The sequence below is a fragment of the Portunus trituberculatus genome, chromosome 16, assembly GCF_017591435.1.
Source record: "Portunus trituberculatus isolate SZX2019 chromosome 16, ASM1759143v1, whole genome shotgun sequence".
In the NCBI taxonomy this organism is placed as follows: domain Eukaryota; kingdom Metazoa; phylum Arthropoda; class Malacostraca; order Decapoda; family Portunidae; genus Portunus; species Portunus trituberculatus.
In genome coordinates this window covers 11,311,499-11,333,978 of record NC_059270.1, presented here as the reverse complement: position 1 = coordinate 11,333,978, position 22,480 = coordinate 11,311,499, and the positions used below count along the sequence as shown (strand labels likewise).

At 40.5% G+C, this 22,480-nt stretch overlaps 1 protein-coding gene across 1 annotated transcript; it reads right to left on the bottom strand.

Annotated features, from left to right (window-relative positions):
* Positions 1-605: 605 nt before the first annotated feature.
* Positions 606-21,062, bottom strand: LOC123504423 (translin-associated factor X-interacting protein 1-like). Its single transcript, XM_045254934.1, has 16 exons — positions 21,003-21,062; positions 18,692-18,838; positions 15,690-15,836; positions 15,158-15,304; positions 14,517-14,660; positions 13,406-13,572; positions 12,853-12,886; positions 12,477-12,651; positions 11,789-11,882; positions 8,070-8,211; positions 5,490-5,659; positions 3,980-4,058; positions 3,406-3,522; positions 2,626-2,778; positions 2,266-2,449; positions 606-788 (listed from the first exon to the last, which is right to left on the bottom strand). Exons 1-16 carry the CDS (start codon positions 21,060-21,062, stop codon positions 646-648), a joined length of 2,103 nt encoding a protein of 700 aa, XP_045110869.1. The 3' UTR covers positions 606-645.
* Between the last annotated feature and the right edge of the window lie 1,418 nt (positions 21,063-22,480).

Sequence of the window (22,480 nt, the reverse complement as noted above, 5' to 3'; positions counted from 1 at the left end):
CAGTAAGGAAGAGGTGGCACCTTGCTTGTTAGGATACCCTTTACTCTCTGCACTGTCACTTCACCCTGATATGACTGCTCATTTTGTAATGCAGAGCATGGGCAAGAGAGTAAATTAATTTGTAGCTCAGGTTGGTGCAAAATCCAGCTTTGAATTGAAAGTGCTGATGGAGAAAATAGAAGGGAACAAAGAAGGGGTTACTGTCAGTTGCCTCTGACACCTGCATTCCAGCGAGGAAAAAGAAACGAGGTTTATAATATTTCACATACATGAGTGTAGGATTTGATAAACTGAAAATATTTACCAAGAAGTAGAAAAAAAGTGAATTTCGGTATATGATCCGGAATCAACACTGAAAAAATGGAAAATCAGCATATGTATATATATATATATATATATATATATATATATATATATATATATATATATATATATATATATATATATATATATATATATATATATATATATATATATATATTCTCTCTCTCTCTCTCTCTCTCTCTCTCTCTCTCTCTCTCTCTCTCTCTCTCTCTCTCTCTCTCTCTCTTTAGAATGATTACACTCGTAGGAATAACGAATGATGTGCGATTGTTTTTCTCCCCTTTAACAACACCTTTGTTTCTTCCTCTTGGCCGTAACATTTCATGACCGAGCGCCGATCCTGACGATGTGTCCTGTCTGCAGCCTGGCTGCGAGCAGAGGCAGCGGCACAGGCGGGCACGTCTTGAGGTTCTCCTTGGACACGTTGAAGACCCACTCTAGGTAGGCGTCCAGATCTTTCTGCTCTGTGAAGAAACAGCCTTCAGGATTTGAGTGTATGCTCTCTAGTCTATATCATACACACTGTCGCCACCTACTCATGCCACTCCACATTTTAATTACATCAACACAAAGCACACATATAATTCATCACAATATTAACGAGCTTTTATAACCTACATCATGAATTCTACCCATGTTACTTTTCTTGTATTTCATTGGACTGTTATGACTGAGAGCTTTTCGGAGCGTAGGAATTATGTCACAGCTAATCTAGAACTTGTTTTATAAGATGATAAGAATGAATATATAGGACGTTTTTAAATCATGAAGTATCCTTCTATACACTAAGCTGATACTTCCCATAAAAGGAGGGAGTGAGGCAAGACATCTTTAAAGTGAATCAGGGTAACTAAACTTCCCTTGCCCTCTACAGTCTGCACCTTATACATCGTAGGAACAAACAGGAGGAGACACCGGGCTCCTTCGCTCCGGCCCTATTTGAATATGGAGATGCTCCCCGCCACGTTCTCTAAATGGGCTACATATTAACATACATGTTAACCACGCAGGTTGACATGTATAATGTAGGTCAGTGTTGTTCAAATTGGTGCCCGTATACCCCTGGGTGTACACAACATAGATCATAAAGGTACTTCAAAGGACGAAACACACACACACACACACACACACACACACACACACACACACACACACACACACATCCACACACACACGCCCGGTAGCTCAGTGGTTAGAGCGCTGGCTTCACAAGCCAGAGGACTGGGGTTCGATTCCCCAGCCGGGTGGAGATATTTGGATGTGTCTCCTTTCACGTGTAGCCCCTGTTCACCTAGCAGTGAGTAGGTACGGGATGTAAATCGAGGAGTTGTGACCTTGTTGTCCCGGTATGTGGTGTGTGCCTGGTCTCAGGCCTATCCGAAGATCGGAAATAATGAGCTCTGAGCTCGTTCCGTAGGGTAACGTCTGGCTGTCTCGTCAGAGGCTGCAGCAGATCAAACAGTGAAACACACAAACAGCACGCTCAGCTTACAATCAAGAGGGTCCAGGTTCGAGTCCCGGGAAACGGCGAGGCAAGTGGGCAAGCCTCTTAATGTGTAGCCCGTGTTCACCTAGCAGCAAGTAGGTACGGGATGTAACTCGAGGGGGTTGTGGCCTCGCTGTCCTGGTGTGGAGTGTGTTGTGGTCTCAGTCCTACCCGAAGATCAGTCTATGAGCTCTGAGCTTGCTCGTGAAGTGTGTGTGTGTGTGTGTGTGTGTGTGTGTGTGTGTTGTGTACGTACAGAGCAGTATATCATAATGAAATATACATTTTTTTACCTGCTGACATGTCATTCTTCCACCCTAGGGCGCCGTAGCCTCTCATATCCCTGTACCTGACTCTTCCCTTCATAACACCATCTTTGTTGTCTCTCCCTTCTTAAACACTGTCCCTTTAACCCTTCTTTCTCCCACACCACCCCTCCCTTCCCTGTAACTCACCTATCCTTGGATCGATGATGGTGAAGGCACGGCTCAGCTCCCTCACCGTCACGTCTACAGCGCCGTAGCCCACCTCCTGCAGTAGTTCCTGAATGTAGGCGTCCTGCTCGTCCCTCGCCTGCTGCACCACCTCCGTCCCCAGTGGTGTACGCGTCCCTGCACACTCACCCTGTACCATGCCATCCTAGTTTTACACACACACACACACACACACACACACACACACACACACACACACACACACACACACACACACACACACACACACACGCAAACAAACACACACACACACACACACACACACACACACACACACACACACACACACACACACACACACACACACACACACATACACACCTGTTGGAAGAGATTGTTGTACTTGATGAGGTTTGGATCTTTAGCGGAGGCTGCGCGACCCGCGATCTCCATCAGTATTTTAACTTTTTCCTCGGGTTTGAGAGGAAACACAGCGCGTAGGGCCTCCTCCAGCGCCGCGCGAGGCACCAGTCCCTGAGATGGAGAGAGAAAAGTCCATAGTAGCAGCAATTATAATAGGTAACAGAACCACAAGAAAGAAAAAGAAGAGAAGGGATAGAAACGAAAGTGAGGAAGACAGAAGCTCTAGTAACTATTCTAATGGGATATAGGGGAATATGCTTTTAAATCCGATTTGTAAAGTTGAGTCTCTTTTGATGCCGGAGACGTCGTTCTGAAGTCAGTGTTTGTTTTGTGTTCCGGCATAAATGCGATTATCTGTCAAGGGGTAGACTAAAGGAAGCGGCGCCCTTTCGTAGAGACTTAAATATACATTCTCCTCTGACTACTACAGGTTCTCAGACTTGATAGAAATTATCCACTGAAAGCTTAGAGTGGAGTTTCAAAAGGCACCACTGACAGCTAAATGAATGATGATATTGTTCAAATATTTTAGTTCATAGTTTTATTTTGGTTGAGTAAGAACGTCTCGAGTTACTGTGTGTGTGTGTGTGTGTGTGTGTGTGTGTGTGTGTGTGTCTACGTCATCCCAGAAGGAGCGACAAGACGGCGTGATGTCCTGCACGAAGGACACTCATAATGGCAACCAAACACATACGAAGTTGTTTAAAGCAAGTCTGTGGACACCACCACCATATTTACCTTGTCGAGGGGATCGGCGAGCTTAACAGCAGCATGCAGGGCCAACACGCTGTCCACCTGGTGATGATACACTTGCTCCTGCACCTGGCCACACAAGATGCCCCAGAACAGTCCCACCTGGCGGCACCGTGAATAGAGGTTAAATTTTCACATTCATTCGCAGAAAATGGGATAAAATAGGCAATTCACGGACTCAAAAAAAAAAAAAAAAAAAAACGAACAAATAAAGAGAAATAAAAAAAGAAACTACCCTAGCAAAAGTCAAGTGAGATGAACAGGCTTTACACACCGTTACGTTTCAATTTTATAATCATCAGAACGGCGAGGAATGTCAAGAGGTAAGGCTGTGATAGGGAACTGCCTAGTTAGATGTGTCAGCCAAAACATAAGGGTCTGTTTGGTGATCAAGGGAAGTCTTGGAGTCACCTCCCATGACCATCGTTAGATGGAAAATGATCACAAGCTTTTTGACTATCCTATAATGTTTCATAGTAATTGATATGACGATTCAAACACTTCTAGTGTGCTATTACTCAGAGTGACGTCTATGCTTACTGAGCTGCAGGAGCCTCACCTGCTCGTCATGAGCCAGCCGTTGGCAAGCATCGGCCAAGGAGTAGCACCACTCTGCCCGCACCTCCTCCAAGTGGTATCTGTGTAGGCCACATGCCAGCATGACACTCCAAAGTAAACATGGATGTAAGATGCATGAGAAAAGGTATTTTAGGAACTGACAAACTGTTCACACACACACACACACACACACACACACACACACACACACACACACACACACACACACACAAGAGGATTGTGAAATACTACAGGAAGACTTAAACAAGATCTGGAAATGGAGCAAAAAATGGGAGATGGAATTCAATGTGGACAAAAGCCATGTCATGGAAATGGGAAAAAGTGAAAGACGACCAGTGGGAATCTATAATATGGGAGATGGAGTAGAACTAGAAAAGTAAAAAGGAAAAGGACTTGGGAGTGACAATGGAAGAAAATAATCAACCGGTTAGCCATATTGATAGAATTTTCAGAGAGACGTATAATTTGCTAAGGAATATTGGAGTAGCATTTCACTATATGGACAAGGAAATGATGAAGAAATTGATAAGTACTAAAATAAGACCTAGATTGGAATATGCAGGAGTTGTGTGGACTCATAAAAAGAAACACATAAGAAAATTAGAGAGACTACAAAAATGGCTACAAGAATGGTTCCAGAATTTAAAGGGATGGCATATGAGGAGAGACTAAAGGCAATGGATCTACCAACCTTGGAGCAGAGAAGAGAGAGAGGATCTGATACAAGTTTATAAATTGATTAACGGAATGGATGAAGTGGATAATGAGAAACTGATCCTGAGAGAAGAATATGACTTTAGAAGCACAAGATCGCATAGTAAGAAACTAAGGAAGGGACGATGTCTGAGAGATGTTAAAAAATTTAGTTTCCCGCAAAGATGTGTTGAGACTTGGAACAGTTTGAGTGAGGAAGTGGTATCAGCAAAGAGTGTACATAGTTTTAAAGAAAAATTGGATAAGTGTAGATATGGAGACGGGACCACACGAGCATAAAGCCCAGGCCCTGTAAAACTACAACTAGGTAAATACAACTAGGTAAATACACACACCGCATAGTGTAGTGGTTAGCACGCTCGACTCACAATCGAGAGGGCCGGGTTCGAATCCCGGCGCGGCGAGGCAAATGGGCAAGCCTCTTAATGTGTGGCCCCTGTTCACCTAGCAGTAAATAGGTACGGGATGTAACTCGAGGGGTTGTGGCCTCGCTTTCCCGGTGTGTGGAGTGTGTTGTGGTCTCAGTCCTACCTGAAGATCGGTCTATGAGCTCTGAGCTCGCTCCGTAATGGGGAAGACTGGCTGGGTGACTAGCAGACGACCGTGGTGGTGGTGGTGAATTACACACATATGCACACACACACACATTTTCATTTCAAAGTAAAAATAAAATCAAATATGCACATATACACATATACGTACTTTACGTACGTATTTACCCACAGAAACAGAGACGTCAAAGAAGAACAGGAAGGAAGGAATTAGGGACATCGCACCTCTCCTTGAAATACATATCGACGAACTGGTCCATGGACTCGTGATCGCCCTGCCGCCGCTTCTCCCGCCAGATGTCATCAATGAGCAGTGTCAGGTCCCTCTTGCCTAACCGTCTGTTCCTCACGCTTCCCTCGTAACGCAGGTACGCCGGAACCCCTTCCTCCGTGCCCTGAGTTTTGCAAGTTGTAGTAGTAGTAGTAGTAGTAGTAGTAGTAGTTGTTGTTGTTGTTGTTGTAACAGTAGTAGTAGTATTAATAGTAGTAGGAGTAGAAATAGCGTAGCAATATTTATTGTTATTAATGTAATGATGGTAGTATCGGTAGTACTCATAGCAGTCCTCACAGTGAGCGACATACATAACCATGCTGTCAGTACAAGGCAACGAAAGCAGTTTCACGTCCCCATATGTAACACTAATTCGGATACCAAGTCCCAATAAGTAGCTGGACCTTCTCTCGGGAATAGTCTCCCAAATGACATAAGACATGTTTCATCCCTCACCACCTTTAAAACACGATTGCAAGAGCAGCATTTTAACAAGTTACAACCATGAGCTCCATATGCTATGTTTCATTGATTAAATGCATTACCACATATCATTTTATGCTGTCATGACTTTTGATCCAATTTTAATACTTCAGTATACAACGTCATCTCTTATATCATGTATAGTAAATTTTACTTTAAATTCATTTTTTTGTTTAATATATTTTAAATTATAACTCATCTTACACTTTTATGTTATCAATGTAACTTCACAAATATTGAATATCATCCTTTTGTATCCAATGCTCATGCATAGTACGTGAAATTGTGAAATTCAGAGGAAGGGTGCAGGAAAACGCGAAACACAATGGTGGTGCACATATTCACGTAGAGAGAGAGAGAGAGAGAGAGAGAGAGAGAGAGAGAGAGAAATAAATAAAGAAAATAAATGGATAATCCCGATTAAGTCACTCAGCTTGAAAAGTATGTCAAAAGAAGACGCGCTCTCTCTCTCTCTCTCTCTCTCTCTCTCTCTCTCTCTCTCTCTCTCTCTCTCTCTCTCTCTCTCTCTCTCTTTCCTTCCGCCGTGATAAATACACCTGACCAACGTACAAACGGAACGCTTAGCTGTTCCACAACTACCTAAAAGGTTTCCATACTTTTGAGAGGTTACAAGTAATCCCTCCTCGTCTAGGGGTTCGGCTCTTGTATGTATATGGGCGCTTTAACAAATGGGGAGATAAACCCTATTGGCTTCATTGACTTCACTCCTTTACTCGACAGTACTCAATGTTTTACACCCCCGTGAACTGTTGCATCCTTTCTATTTTCTGTCTTTATTTTTTTCACTATATTCATTGTTCAACAACTACATGACTGCCCTGCTACTTGCAACCCAGCCCCACCACCCACACCTTACAGCACAGGACTTTCTACTCATTCTTAGCTTATCACTTTAATTTATTTCACTGGAATCCTTTGCGTTTCCGTTTTTTCTTTTTCTCCTCCTACCAGATACTTCAAGAGAAAAGCACCAAGACTCCTGCCGAATTATCTATCCTACTTATTGGATTTTTCCCAATTGTTCGTTTTTTTTTCTTTATTGGTGTATTTTTTTTATTAGTATGTTTATTATTTTTTTTATGTGCTTGTCATATTGTATTTCATTTTTTTGTCTCTTATTCATCTTTTTCTTATTAATTTATTTACTTATTTACTGACGTTAGGAAGATTTGATTGATAATTAAGCAAAATTTCTCTATTTTCATTTCTATATCTCCTGATGAGCTTCCTTCATACGTTAGAATAAAAGAAAAAAAAAATGGAGAGAAGATGATATAAGGAAAGGCAGATTGTCTGTCCCCCTCAGACTCAAACCCTGACTGCTGGATTTGTGGCAATGAGCATTTGACATTGAAATTCCAGGTCACCAAAACAAAACGTACTCTTAAAAGGTAAAACATGTGACTAACTACTCTAAACTGAACTGCTATTTGTGTACTGTAGATGTTATGCTTGGACAACACTAACAGGCAAGGTGTGTGTGTGTGTGTGTGTGTGTGTGTGTGTGTGTGTGTGTGTGTGTGTGTGTGTGTGTGTGTGTGTGTGTGTGTATTTACCTAGTTGTAGTTTTACAGGGCCTGAGCTGTGTGTGTGTGTGTGTGTGTGTGTGTGTGTGTGTGTGTGTGTGTGTGTGTGTGTGTGTGTGTGTGTGTGTGTGTGTGTGTGTGTGTGTGTGTGTGTGTGTGTGTGTGTGTGTCCTGAGCAGGGGACCACTGGGAAATAAAGTACCGACAGACGAAGTGCCTTGCCAGTAGTGATATATATAGTTAGTATCTGTATAAGATGTATTTACTAGAGCCTCGAGATTACCTAAATGCAATGAATGACTGTATTGTTTTTAATTCATTAATATGAACTATATGTTTTACTTCCAACCACTTAGTCTAATCGCTTTTCCTCACAAGATTAGTTTCAATCTCTTCTTCAAATTAAAATGTCTCTTTCGCACCAGTCATGACTGACTCCTATCTCTTCAGGTACTTATTCCCAATGGTGCATATATTATAAGGATTGAAATCAGTGCCACTCACCTTGCAGTCAATGAATTCGTTGGAGGAAGGCAACTGTGATCCAGTGAGCTCCGACACGAGGACGTCCACGAGCTGGTCGCTACTTCTACCATTGGACACCTCACGCCACCGACCGATGCCGCCCTCCACGTACTCCGCCACCCTGAACGACGACGGTGAGCAGGAGGTGAAGAAACATCATACCAAAGGAATTAAATATGCAAAGGAAAGAAGACAAACATAGCGAGCGGCTGGCATGAAAAATTGTAGAAATGAAAATGCTCGTAGACACAGTGAATAGTTAACAGATGCACAGGAGGATAATAGTAGGAAAAAAGGGAAGATCAGAAGGCAACTACTTGTATAGTGAGTCCCTGTGCACGAAGCAGACAAGGTTAGAAAAGCTGAGTAACACAAGAGGAAGGTGTAACAGCAGCAGAGGGATTGGCCTCAGGATGAAAAGGTGGAAAAGAAATGCAAATGCTAAGAATGAGAGGGACAAAGGGATGTAAGTGGCCAAATGATAAGAATGATAGAATTTTCAGAGACATATAATTTGCTACGGAATATTGGATTAGCATTTCACTACATGGACAAAGAAATGATGAAGAAATTGATAAGTACTATAATAAGACCCAGATTGGAATATGCAGGAGTTGTGTGGACCCCTCATAAAAAGAAACATATAAGGAAGTTGGAGAGACTACAAAAAATGGCTATAAGAATGGTTCCAGAATTTGAAGGGATAACATATGAGGAGAGACTAAAGGCTATGGATCTACCAACCCTGGAACAGAGAAGGGAGAGAGGGGATCTGATACAAGTTTATGAATTAATTAACGGAATGGATCAAGTGGATAATGAGAAACTGATCCTGAGAGAAGAATATGACATTCGAAGCACAAGATCGCATAGTAAAAAACTGAGGAAGGGAAGATGTCTGAGAGATGTTAAAAAATATAGTTTCCCGCAAAGATGTGTTGAGACTTGGAACAGTTTGAGTGAGGAAGTGGTGTCAGCAAAGAGTGTGCATTGCTTTAAAGAAAAATTGGATAAGTGTAGATATGGAGACAGGGCCACACGAGCGTAAAGCCCAGGCCCTGTAAAACTATAACTAGGTAAATACAACTAGGTAAATACACACACACACACACACACACGGTAGCTCAGTGGTTAGAGCGCTGGCTTCACAAGCCAGAGGACCGGGGTTCGATTCCCCGGCCGGGTGGAGATATTTGGGTGTGTCTCCTTTCACGTGTAGCCCCTGTTCACCTAGCAGTGAGTAGGTACGGGATGTAAATCGAGGAGTTGTGACCTTGTTGTCCCGGTGTGTGGTGTGTGCCTGGTCTCAGGCCTATCCGAAGATCGGAAATAATGAGCTCTGAACTCGTTCCGTAGGGTAACGTCTGGCTGTCTCGTCAGAGACTGCAGCAGATCAAACAGTGAAACACACACACACACAGACAGATATATATATATATATATATATATATATATATATATATATATATATATATATATATATATTTATTTATATATTCTAATAGATTTAAAGGAAGCGTGAAACGATAATTATAGTAAAAAGAATAATAAAACTAACGAAAATATGGATTGGAAAAAAAAGGGTAGAAGAAATAGCGGAAATGAAAAAAACAAAACTCATGAAAAATTCTTAGAAAAAAAGCATTTCAGCATAACAAAAGGTGACGGAGGTAAGGGAGTGGAGAAAGGAAGGAAAAGGAATAATTAAAACAAAAAGGAAAAACGAAAGAACACAATTAAATTTACCAACAAGAAATAAAAAAGAAGAGAGAGAGAGAGAGAGAGAGAGAGAGAGAGAGAGAGAGAGAGAGAGAGAGAGAGAGAGAGAGAGACAGTTTGACAGCCGTGTCAAAACCATTGCCAAGACAGCCTCTCACAGGATCTCCGCTCGACAGGAAGGGGAGACTGCTGCTGCTGTACAAGGCATAGGTACGGCCCCACCTGGAGTACGCAGCACTCTCCTGGATGTCCTGTGCCGATGCACACAGAAGGAGGCTGGACAGCACTCAACGCTGCGCCTTACGGCTAGTAGATCCCGCATCCCCCACCTCACCCAGAGCCTAAGCATCCTCTCGATTCACTGGAACACCGCATGCAGAGACGTGGCGGCGATTGAAGTGTTCCATAAGGTGCAAAAAGTGCCACATGGACAGATAGATGGCAAATGCAGTTCAATATCAACAAGTGCAGGGTGCTGAGCGTAGGTAGAGATAATCCAAGCAATAGGTACACGATAGATAACGTGGCACTAGGAAGTTCCAAGTATGAGAAAGATTTAGGAGTCATAGTTATCTCCGATCTCGGTACAAGGAAGCAATGTATCGAGGCCAGGAATAAAACGAATAGAGTATTAGAATTCAGTTTTAGAAGTGTTAAAGGCAGGGGTACTGAAGTAATACTAAAATTATATTTGGCGCTGGTCAGGCCTCATCTTGACTATGCGGTACAATTCTGGTCCCCACATAGCTCTCTTGGAGTCAGTGCAAAGGAGGATGACTAAAAAGATACAGGGAATGAGGGATATTCCCTATGAAGAGAGACTGAAAAATCTTAATCTGCATTCCTTAGAGAGACGTAGGTTAAGAGGAGACCTGATAGAAATATTTAAGTGGTATAAGGGTTTTAACAAAGGGGACATGAATGTAGTTCTTAGGATCAGTAGCGGGGACAGAACCAGAAATAATGGGTTTAAACTTGAAAAATTCAGGTTTAGGAAAGAAATAGGAAGAAACTAGTTTTCAAACAGAGTGGCAGATGAATGGAACGATCTCAGTGGTGATGTAGCTAGGGCTGAGTCAATAGGGAGCTTTAAAAGAAGGTTAGATAAGTTCATGGATGGGGAAGATAGATGGAATTAAGTAGCTTAAGCACACAGGGACTGCCTCGTAGAGGCCTGGAGGCCTCTTGCAGCTTCCTTCTTTTCTTATGTTTTTATCTGGCGGGGCTGCGTCATCCACTAAGAATCTCCACATAGGGTACGAGAACGGTATTCAATGGTAGTGACGCCGTAGAAGTGCCACGTTCCCATGGGTGTCAGCACCAACGCACCTTCGCAGGACGTGTCTCCAGGATGTGGAACTTGTTCACGGCCGCGGTGCCTCACTTCCAGGAGATGAACACTTACAGAGTCAAACTGATGGCTCATAAGTGGAGACAGACACTGCAACTCCTCTGACACTCATCGTGACGTGACACTCAGTGCAGTGCAGTGCGGTGAAAGTGAATAGTGCTCCATTTATGTACTGACTATTTTGTATATTATCTATCTTTAGAGTTTTGTAAATATTGTAAACAAATATATAGTAGTACCATTAGAATAGGTAGCACACGACAGTGCGCCTTTGGGTACATGGTCCTTTGTACTAAGTTATATTTACATAAAAGAGAGAGAGAGAGAGAGAGAGAGAGAGAGAGAGAGAGAGAGAGAGAGAGAGAGAGAGAGAGAGAGAGAGAGAGAGAGAGAGAGAGAGAGAGAGAGAGAGAGAGAGAGAGAGAGAGAGAGAGAGAGAGAGAGAGAGAGAGAGAGAGAGAGAGAGAGAGGGGGGGGAGAAACGGAAGAAGAAACTAAAGAACCATAATAAAGAAAACAAAAATATGAGAAAATAAAGAAGGGAACAGCAGAGGTAGAGACAGAATGGGGAACAGAGTGTCTGCGGAAGGAAGCACCACACCACCAATGGAGGAAGGAGGAGCCTCACCTATTCCAGTCTGGCCTCGGTGTGGCGGAGCGTCGCAGTCTGTGGTTCTCTTCACTAAGTCTGTCTCTCTCCTCCAGGATTTCCTCTTGTGACCCTGCCAGCACACACACACACACACACACACACACACACACACACACACACACACATACACACAAGCGAGTGAGGAGAGGTCCACACATGTAGTTCAGGTAAACTTTCTGAAGTCAAACTAAACAAAGGAAAATGTATTCTATTTTTTGTGGGAGACTCACTTACACTCCTGTAACACCGTCAACCCAAAACCGAGACGAAAAACATAAAAAAAGCCTTAGCCACGATAATGAGACAAAAGTAATCACTCTTTCAAATTAAACAATCACAAGAAACTTGTTACAGAAAAAAACATTAATTCCATGCTCTTAATCATTCCCATTCTTTTTAGAGCAGAAAGGAACAACAATATGATTTCCATGTTAATTGTATGTATAAGACATGTAAACGCGTTGGTTAATTGTAAAATTCATATATATATATATATATATATATATATATATATATATATATATATATATATATATATATATATATATATATATATATATAGAGAGAGAGAGAGAGAGAGAGAGAGAGAGAGAGAGAGAGAGAGAGAGAGAGTTTTGAATAGCAGAATAAGACGAGCTGATGCTGGAAAACTTGATATACTTACTGACGATGGTCTCGTGCTGGTCCTTGAGAAGCTCGTGCACGTGAGAGAGCTGCCTGTGTGTGTTGGTGAGGGAAGCGAGGCGACGCTGCAGGCGGTCAAAGTCAGCGCGCGGCACCACCTCCCTGTACTGCCTCTCCATCTCTGCAGCAGCCGCGTCTTGCTGCTCAGGTCCTCTCTGGCGGGATGGGGCTGATGGAAATATACTCTCTCTCTCTCTCTCTCTCTCTCTCTCTCTCTCTCTCTCTCTCGAAAAGACGAAGAAAATCGGTGTAAGAAAATGTTAATGGACAACCAGGTAGACAAGTCAGACACATCTCAGTCTCACAGATTGCAGGCTCTTTCACAGTCGAGGCATAGACGGGTGATGTGTCCTCACGGTGGTCAGTGATGGCACACCATAAGACCAAGAGCTGAATGAGGACTTCAAAATAAGATGAACATTACAGGCGGGAACGGAAAGCAGCTCTTACGTAAAGTAAATTTAATTTGTGCAAATGCTCCAATGATGATAATAGTAATAGTAATAACAATAATAATAATAATAATAATAATAATAATAATAATAATAATAATAATAATAATAATAATAATAATAATAATAATAATAATAATAATAATATCAATAGTAATAGTAATAACAACAACAGTAATCAACAAAACAACTTAGATAATATCAATATACTAACAACTAAACAAAAAAATCAAATAAGTATAAGGTCAATGAATATAACCCTAACTTTGTACTTGGTAATAAGAAATACTAACAACAACTGCAATACAACCACTGAAAATGATTGGTACAACGAATGGCAACAGTAATCAGTCCTCAGTGGTGCTAGTGGGAGTGGCAGTGGTGGTTGTCGTGTGTGTGTGTGTGTGTGTGTGTGTGTGTGTGTGTGTAGGGGGAAGGGGGGATCACGTCTCCTCACCTGCACTTTTTCAGGGCAATCTGGAGCAGTTTTGGATCCACGAAGTCTCCCTCCCCCATGTACGATGCTATTTTCTTCCTGAGGGCTCCCGCGTCGACCTGCGCCTGTATTCGGAGTCCCGCAACAATGTCCTTAGAGTTAGTGGTCAGTGAGGGAAAGAGTTCAAGCTTTTTATGGTTAAATTTGAAATAAAGACAGGAAGGAAATAGAAAGAAGTGATTCGCAAATAGTGTGGTAGATGATTAAAAATGAACTCAAAGAAGGAAAAAATGAAGGAAACTATTTGCAAAAAGAGTGTTAGATGACTGGAATAGACTAAGTAATCAAGCTGTTAGTGAAGAGTCAAAAGAAAAGCTTTAAAACCTTTGACTGTTTTATAAAGGATAATGATTGGTGGAAATAAGGAGGTAATATATGTGCAAAGACTTCTACATGCAGGTCCGACAGTTTCTTGCAACTTCCCTTCTTTTCTTCATTTTCCCACAACCTCACCTCCAGTAGCCGCGCCTCCAGCCCCGCACCTCCTCCTCCAGGCAATGTCCACGCCGCCGCTCCACACCAAGGAACTCTTCCAACTGCAGCGAGTGATAGGAAGGATACTGATGGTTGGGGCCCTATATTTGGTTCTAATAGTAGTACTAGTAGTGGTGGTGATGGTTATAGTGGTAGTAGTAGTAGTGTAGGAATAATGGTAGTAGTAATGATAGTAGTAGTAGTAGTAGTAGTAGTAGTAGTAGTAGTAGTAGTAGTAGTAGTAGTAGTAGTAGTAGTAGTAGTAGTGATCTCCCTTCCTTTGTTTGAATGGGATTGTTATGCACATTGTCTTTTTACTGTGTTCTTTATCCTACTAGGAAAATCTATTTATATATGTGCTTCTTTTTTTATTCATTAATTAATATTTTCTTTATTTATTTCTTGCCAGACAATGATCTCCAATATGACAGCAGAAAAGCACCAACCCTCAAACTAAATGGCGACCAATAAAGTCTGCAACTACTACTTCATATGTACGAGTCTTTCCTGCCGCTCTTGAAGTTCAGCCACAAAACAACCATTCCCCAGTCAGGAAGTGAAGACGCAGTTTCCGTATTCTCTCACACATCACCCTCACCTGCTGAATCTCACAGACAAGAGCGCAGCTCCTTGCTTCGCTCTCCTCCAGGCGCTGCGTTAGGTTTGCATTAACAGCCTCGATGTCCATCCGGCGAGTGGCTTCCTTATCCCTCTGAGTGGCATCTGTCTGTCCGAGCAGCGTCTGGGGTGGAAACACGGTCATGAGGCAATTGTCACTTCCCGAGTTCAAACAAACGTCTCAAAATCAACATGAATATCAGATTCCGACTAATTTCATGATGAAGAATTTTGGTTCCAACATTCCATGGAAGGTTTTTTTTTTCTTTTTAGTTTCCATGTGTTGCATCACTTGGCAGGCATTCAGGACAAAAAAAATCAGAGAGAGAGAGAGAGAGAGAGAGAGAGAGAGAGAGAGAGAGAGAGAGAGAGAGAGAGAGAGAGAGAGAGAGAGAGAGTGGGGCAAGACATTACTGAAGGAAGGAAGAATTTGCAAAATACATACATATGTATATATATATATATATATATATATATATATATATATATATATATATATATATATATATATATATATATATATATATATATATATATATATATATATATATATATATATATATATATATATATATATATATATATATATATTAGCAACTGGGTAGAATTTTCTGCCCTCACCTCAGCAGCATGAAGGCGTCTGACTGTGGCGTCTAAATGATTCTGTACGTGGTCGTAACCATGGCTGATGAGGGCAACCAGGTCACCACAGGGACGCGTCACCTCCGCAAGTCGTCTAAGGGCCTCTGCCAATGCGGCGCCACCCTCCTGTACGGAGCAGATAAAAGAGACAGTCTGCAGGAAGTGATCTACTGAATTCTGTATGTAGTTTGGGACTAACTTTATCAAAGGTTTCATTTTATAGTAGTAGTAGTAGTAGTAGTAGTAGTAGTAGTAGTAGTAGTAGTAGTAGTAGTAGTAGTAGTAGTAGTAGTAGTAGTAGTAATAGGAAGAGCAGAAGGAGGAGGAGGAGAAGGAGGAGGAGGAGGAGGAGGAGGAGGAGGAGGAGGAGAGGAGGAGGAGGAGGAGGAGGAGGAGGAGGAGGAGGAGGAGGAGGAGGAGGAGGAGGAGGAGGAGGAGGAGGAGGAGGAAGCAGAAGCAGCTGCATAAAGCCACCAAAAAAGAGAGAGAGAAAAAAAAAAAGCTTACTTACTGCAGAGTGTACGTCGAGACCCATTCCAGCAGGTGGAGACATTGTCTCTGAGAAACACAAGCTGCGGCGTAAGGCCGACCGCAGCTCATCCTCTAGCTGTCTCACTGCCCGGGGCTTGTCCCTCTCTCTTTGCCCAGCGCCATGGTCCTGCAACAGTATCATCACAGCACATTCTCTACCGTTGTGTTTCTAATTTCGCCTCTTTGGAAACCGCATGAGTATCATATCACAGCGACTTTATAATTTTTGTTTCTCTCCAGTAATTCTGTAGGGATCTTTGTTTGAGTGCATCGTAACATGTGTTCCCATAACCTACACTTACTGTTCACCTTTTTTTTTATGTAGGATAGAGGGCCAGCAAAGGAAAGAAAAAAAAAAGTCAACTTGGGTGCTGGTTCTCTGCAGGAAAAAAAATGCGTCAACCAAATTTAGGGAGCAAATGCCTCGATACCTCCCTCTTAAAAGAAGACAAGCCGGGGTCGGAAATACAGAAGCAGGAAGGGAGTTCCAGAGTTTACCAGTAAAAGGTATGAATGATCGAGAATACTGGTTAACTCTTGCGTTAGAGAGTTAGACAGAATAGGTATGAGAGGAAGAAGAAAGCCTTGTGGAGCGAGATAGCAGGAAGAGAAGAGGCATGCAGTTAGCAAGATCAGTAGAGCAGGTAGGATGAAAAAAGCGATAAAAGATAGAAAGAGATGCAACATTCCGGCAGTGAGAAAGAGGCTGACGATAGTCAGTCAGAGGAGGGGAGTTGATGAGACGAAAAGCTTTTGATTCTATCCTATCTAATACGCCTGAGAACGTCTAACTTCATAGAAGCTGTTTTAGCAAGAGATGAGATGTGAAGTTTCCGGTTAATACTATAAGTGAAGGACAGTTGAGTGTCAATGAAGAAGAGGGGATAGTTGTATGGAAGGTTGTGTCGAGTTGACAAATGGAGGAATTGAATTTTTGAGGCATTGAAAACTACTAGATTTTCTCTGCCCCAATCTGAAATCTTAGAAAGATCGGAAGTCAGGTGTTCTGTGGCGTCCCTGCGTGATCTGTTGACTTCCTGAAGGGTTGGTCGTCTCTGAAAAAACGTGGAAAGATGTAGGGTGGTATCATCAGCGTAGGAGTGGATAGGGCAAAAAATTTGGTTAAGAAGGTCATTAATGAATAACAGAAAGAGAGTGGATGACAGGACAGAACCCTGAGGAACACCACTATTAATAGATTTAGGAGAAGAACAGTGGCCGTCTACCACAGCAGCAATAGAGCGGTCGGAAAGGAAACTTGAGATAAAGTTGCAGAGAGAAGGATAGAAACCGTAGGAGGGCAGTTTTGAAATCAAAGCTTTATGCCAGACTCTATCAAAAGCTTTTGATATGTCTAACGCGACAGCAAAAGTTTCACCGAAATCTCTAAAAGAGGATGACCAAGACTCAGTAAGGAAAGCCAGAAGATCACCAGTAGAGCGACCTTGACGGAAGCCATACTGGCGATCAGACAGAAGATTGTGAAGTGACAGATGTTTGAGAATCTTCCTATTCAGGATAGATTCAAAAACTTTAGACAAGCAAGAGATTAAAGCTATAGGACGGTAGTTTGAGGGATTAGAACGGTCACCCTTTTTAGGAACAGGCTGAATGTAGGCAAACTTCCAACAAGAAGGAAAGGTAGAAGTCAACAGACAAAGCTGAAAGAGTTTGGCCAGGCAAGGTGCAAGCACGGAAGAACAGTTTTTGAGAACAATAGGAGGGACCCCATCAGGTCCATAAGCCCTCCGAGGGTTTAGGCCAGCGAGGGCATGGAAAACATCATTACGAAGAATTTTAATTGCAGACATGAAATAGACAGAGGGAGGAAAGGAAAGGACTCTTGGACAACTCAATTTTTTTTTTTTTTGTCATTTTTCTGCAAGTAACGGTTGTTTGTGTATTTAAATATTTACATATACATATAGAAGAAGAAAAAGAAACTCTGACAAAAGGGAACGTGGCGTACATGACGACCATGCTAAAATAAGGAATGATGCTTCACCGCTCAGCGTCATACAGACTGTGGCGGGCGCTAGTTGCCGAGGGTTATTGGGATGTCCACATGGGGATAAGTTCGGCAAACAGTGATAATCAGTTGAATCGATAACGCGGTGTTCGCTCCCGTTCGAACCACACTTTTCTAGTTACAAATCACTAGCTCTTGTATTACAATCCCACGCTCAAAGTAAACAATAACTGCTGATGAACATGCAGTCATTTTAGATATTCAAGTCAATTACATTTCGTGGTATATAATTAACGTCGTTACAGAGAACAGCGCCATATCCTGCTGCCCATGGTTCTCATGTAATTATAGGAATAAAAATTTACGATATGGAAAGCTTACATATATATATATATATATATATATATATATATATATATATATATATATATATATATATATATATATATATATATATATATATATATATATATATATATATATATATATATATATATATATATATATATATATATATATATATATATATATATATATATATATATATATATATATATATATATATATATATATATATATATATATATATATATATATATATATATATATGTGTCGTGACAGGTCAAAAACAATAAACAGGTAAAAAGCTGCTTCCAAAAAATTTTTTTTGTTCCATTATTTAGCTAATGTCTCCCTAACTACCTACTATTTGTGTATCCATTTATCTTTATAATATTTTTTTCTCTCTCTCTGTCTGTCTGTCTGTCTGTCTACATGTCTGTCTATCAATTCATAACTTCTTTTCACTTCTCGAGATCATTCCTGTTTTATTGTGCTCAGCTCTAACGTTTGAGATAAAACATTCATACAGTTCTTTTACCTGAAGCAGTTTCCTGCAGGTGACCGGTCTGCCCGTCGAGACCGAGGCTATGGGAACTGTGTGACTTTTACCGCAACTTGTCATATTCACTCTAATTGTTTGACGAAAACCCTCCAAGAATATGGAGGGATACAGAACTGCACAGCAACTGTAGTGGGTCACTTGTTGCAGACTGGCCAACTCTCACTAAGGGGGGTGGCGCGGTGAGCGGCGCTCTAGGGTATGAGCAGGTGAAGGGTGTTTGGAAGGTGGGGGAGTGAGAGGAGGCCCCGTGAGGGTGCTAAAACCTTAACAGTATATTGAGTGTAGAGGTTCCTCTTACATTATATAGCTCGCCTCGCTATCTGCTGCGGTCAATTTATGAGGTGTTGTGTGTGGACTGTGGTAGGTGAGAAGAGAACGGAGAGAAGATTTCAAGGAGCAATGGATGTAATAGTAAAAAATATAGGGAGAAAATGGATAAATCCATCTTGAAGAGAATAAAAGGGAACAATCTGGGATAATAATAAACCATGAATTAATCCGGAAACTAGAACTCGACTTCAAATTAAAAATAATCCAAATGTATGCAATATATATATATATATATATATATATATATATATATATATATATATATATATATATATATATATATATATATATATATATATATATATATATATATATATATATATATATATATATATATATATATATATATATATAACTTCATTACGATCTCATTAATTTTGTTTAGAAACCGTTGACTTACTTTAAGTAAGAGACGTTATTTGATTGCCGTCAGTGGCCGTTTCGAACTTCTAATAATTACCACACATGGCAGTACTTTTATGAAACAACAACAACAATGAATAGATTACTTGCATGTACATAAATGATAATTTTGCTGTGTTATTATGAACTATGAATAGCATAACTTTCAATGGCCTCCGTTAAGCAAGATGCGAGAAATAGACATAAAAGCGTTCCAGCTTCACTAAAGTCACTGTATTGTGAAGCGGGTAACCTAGATCTACATTACCTACAAAGTGATTTTAATGCATACATGACCTAAAAATCATGACATAATGCATTATAGAGCAAGCTTCTCCAAAGTATGACCCGAGACCCGAAAGTGAGTTAAAGGGGGTTGCCACATCATAACAAAATAAACGAAAATTAAGTGTGTGTGTGTGTGTGTGTGTGTGTGTGTGTGTAATTCACCACCACGGTCGCCTGCTGGTCACCCAGCCAGTCTTCCCCATTACGGAGCGAGCTCAGAGCTCATAGACCGATCTTCGGGTAGGACTGAGACCACAACACCCTCCACACACCGGGAAAGCGAGGCCACAACCCCTCGAGTTACATCCCGTACCTATTTACTGATAGGTGAACAGGGTCCACACATTAAGAGACTTGCCCAGTTGCCTCGCCGCGCCGGAAGTCGAACCCGGCCCTCTCGATTGTGAGTCGAGCGTGCTAACCACTACGCGCGTGTGTGTGTGTGTGTGTGTGTGTGTGTGTGTGTGATTCTGTTTCTATATCAAAATATCAAAAAGTATAAAAGTACAATCATGACTGGGAATCATTGTGATAAATCCCTATGATAATTTATTGCCGTAACGATATCTGGTGATGGGTTATCTGATAATCATTTGTTTGACTTAACGAATTATCGGCATTGTCGATACTTTTGGCTCCAATGTAGTTTAAGCTTCAAACTACAAAATCTAGTTATTACGTTAAAATAGTATTTTTCATTGATAAAGAGACAGGATAACTGAATTTCTTTTATTATTTACTAATGTTTTGAAGATGGTATGAAGGTGAATATTGGATCTAGTTATTTTCATATTTGAAATATCAGTATCATTATTGCTATTATTAGAATTTTGGATTCATAAATTTATTTATCAAACAATGTATCCACTGCCAGTTAACATTTAATTATCAGTTATCACCAATAAGGTAATCGTTATTGATTTTTTGGTTATTCCGATAATTTTTTTTCCATTATCGTGCCCCGATATTGGTGCAATGAAATAGACACACAGGATTGTGAGGCAAGTACACAAAGTCAAACTGGGTTGTAATAAAATAAAGTATAAAGAGAAGTTATAGAAGATCAAAAGTGCAATTCATGATGAAAACAATGGTGACATACTTGCAAATACTGTTGCCTCAAACATTAAAACTCAACTGTAATCACAAATCAATCCAGAACATACTAATGAAATCAAGTAATTTTCATTTTCATGAAGAAAAACAGTGTTATTTAGGACTCTTCCTTGAAGAAGCAACATTTTCTTATTTTATTGTTCTTTTTTGCACAACCTGTAGCCCCTACACAATTCATAGTTTCTAACCTTATGAAAGGATGACAGACTGTGATACCTTTTACACATTTTATTATATAGCATATTATATGTTTATACATCTGTAATATACTGAACAGTACTCACAATAAAACCTCTCATGGAGATCCACCATGTACTATCACCAAGGTGGATCCATTCCATCATTCTGTTCATCAGTACAGTACCTATGTAGAGCATGTGTTAAATATTGCTCAGTTTGGTGCCTAACCCTGTTGCAATAATTACCAAAAAAGCATATATAAACCAAGTAAACTAAATACTCCTCCAGCTACAAATATCAAGAAAACTTTGTTACTGGCTACTTTTAAGTGATGTCAAGTCTAAAATAAAAATGTGTTAGATATAAAATTCTGAAATCACTACACACAAAGCTGAGAAGCACTGCAGACTGCAGAAAAAGCAACACTGTGGACTGTGTTACACTGAGATTAATTCAACTAAGCATATCATCCATTGCAATGCCAAATACACTTTAAAAATTTCATACTGAATTCATGAAAACCAAAAACTTCTGCAGAAATTCTATTCAAACTAAACTTGTGCTTGCTGAAGTTTTCATACTAATTACTAGAGTAATAATGTATTAATAAAAAAAATACTGCATATGATGAAAATTACAATAACAACAATAATGATGATGATGATGATGATGAAAATATAATAATAATAACAATAATAATAATAATAATAATAATAATAATAATAATAATAATGATAATAATAATTATGACAATAATAATAATAATAATTATGACAATAATAATAATAATAATAATAATAATAATAATAATAATAATAATAATAATAATAATAATAATAATAATATATGATTGTAAAAACAATAATAATATATATATCTACCATACACCATGATGACCTCCTTTAACCAAATAAGAACTACTTCAACATCAAAGCAGTTTGCATTGAGAAGCTTGACACGTGTGTGTGTGTGTGTGTGTGTGTGTGTGTGTGTGTGTGTGTGTGTGTGTGTGTGTGTGTGTGTGTGTGTGTGTGTGTGTAATTCACCTCGGTCGCCTGCTGGTCACCCAGCCAGTCTTCCCCATTACAGAGCGAGCTCAGAGCTCATAGACCGATCTTCGGGTAGGACTGAGACCACAACACACAACACACACCGGGAAAGCGAGGCCACAACCCCTCGAGTTACATCCCGTACCTATTTACTGCTAGGTGAACAGGGGCCACACATTAAGAGGCTTGCCCATTTGCCTCACCGCGCCGGGACTCGAACCCGGGTCTCTCGATTGTGAGTCGAGCGTGCTAACCACTACACTACCCTGTGTGTGTGTGTGTGTGTGTGTGTGTGTGTGTGTGTGTGTGTGTGTGTGTGTGTGTGTGTGTGTGTGTGTGTGTGTGTGTGTGTGTGTGTGTGTAACACAGATAGAAGGCTAGATGAAGAAATGAAGAAAAAAGGAGTCAATAATGTAAGAGAAGGGACACAAAGTCAGGTGTCACAAAATTGCAGACTGGCACATAACCTTGAAATCATTTTTAATTACATCATACATGGAAAAAAATTCATAAGAGAAAGAAAAACAAAATAC

Bases quoted from the DNA above. Each gene is read 5' to 3' on its own strand.
- LOC123504423 (XM_045254934.1), bottom strand. From the start codon at position 21,062: ATGATGGAATGGATCCACCTTGGTGATAGTACATGGTGGATCTCCATG. The intron at 18,839-21,002 runs GTGAGTACTGTT...TTAAGGTTTTAG, and splicing joins TCTCCATGAGAGGTTTTATT to CACCCTCACGGGGCCTCCTC. The intron at 12,652-12,852 runs GTGAGGACACAT...CCATCCCGCCAG, and splicing joins GTGTGCCATCACTGACCACC to AGAGGACCTGAGCAGCAAGA.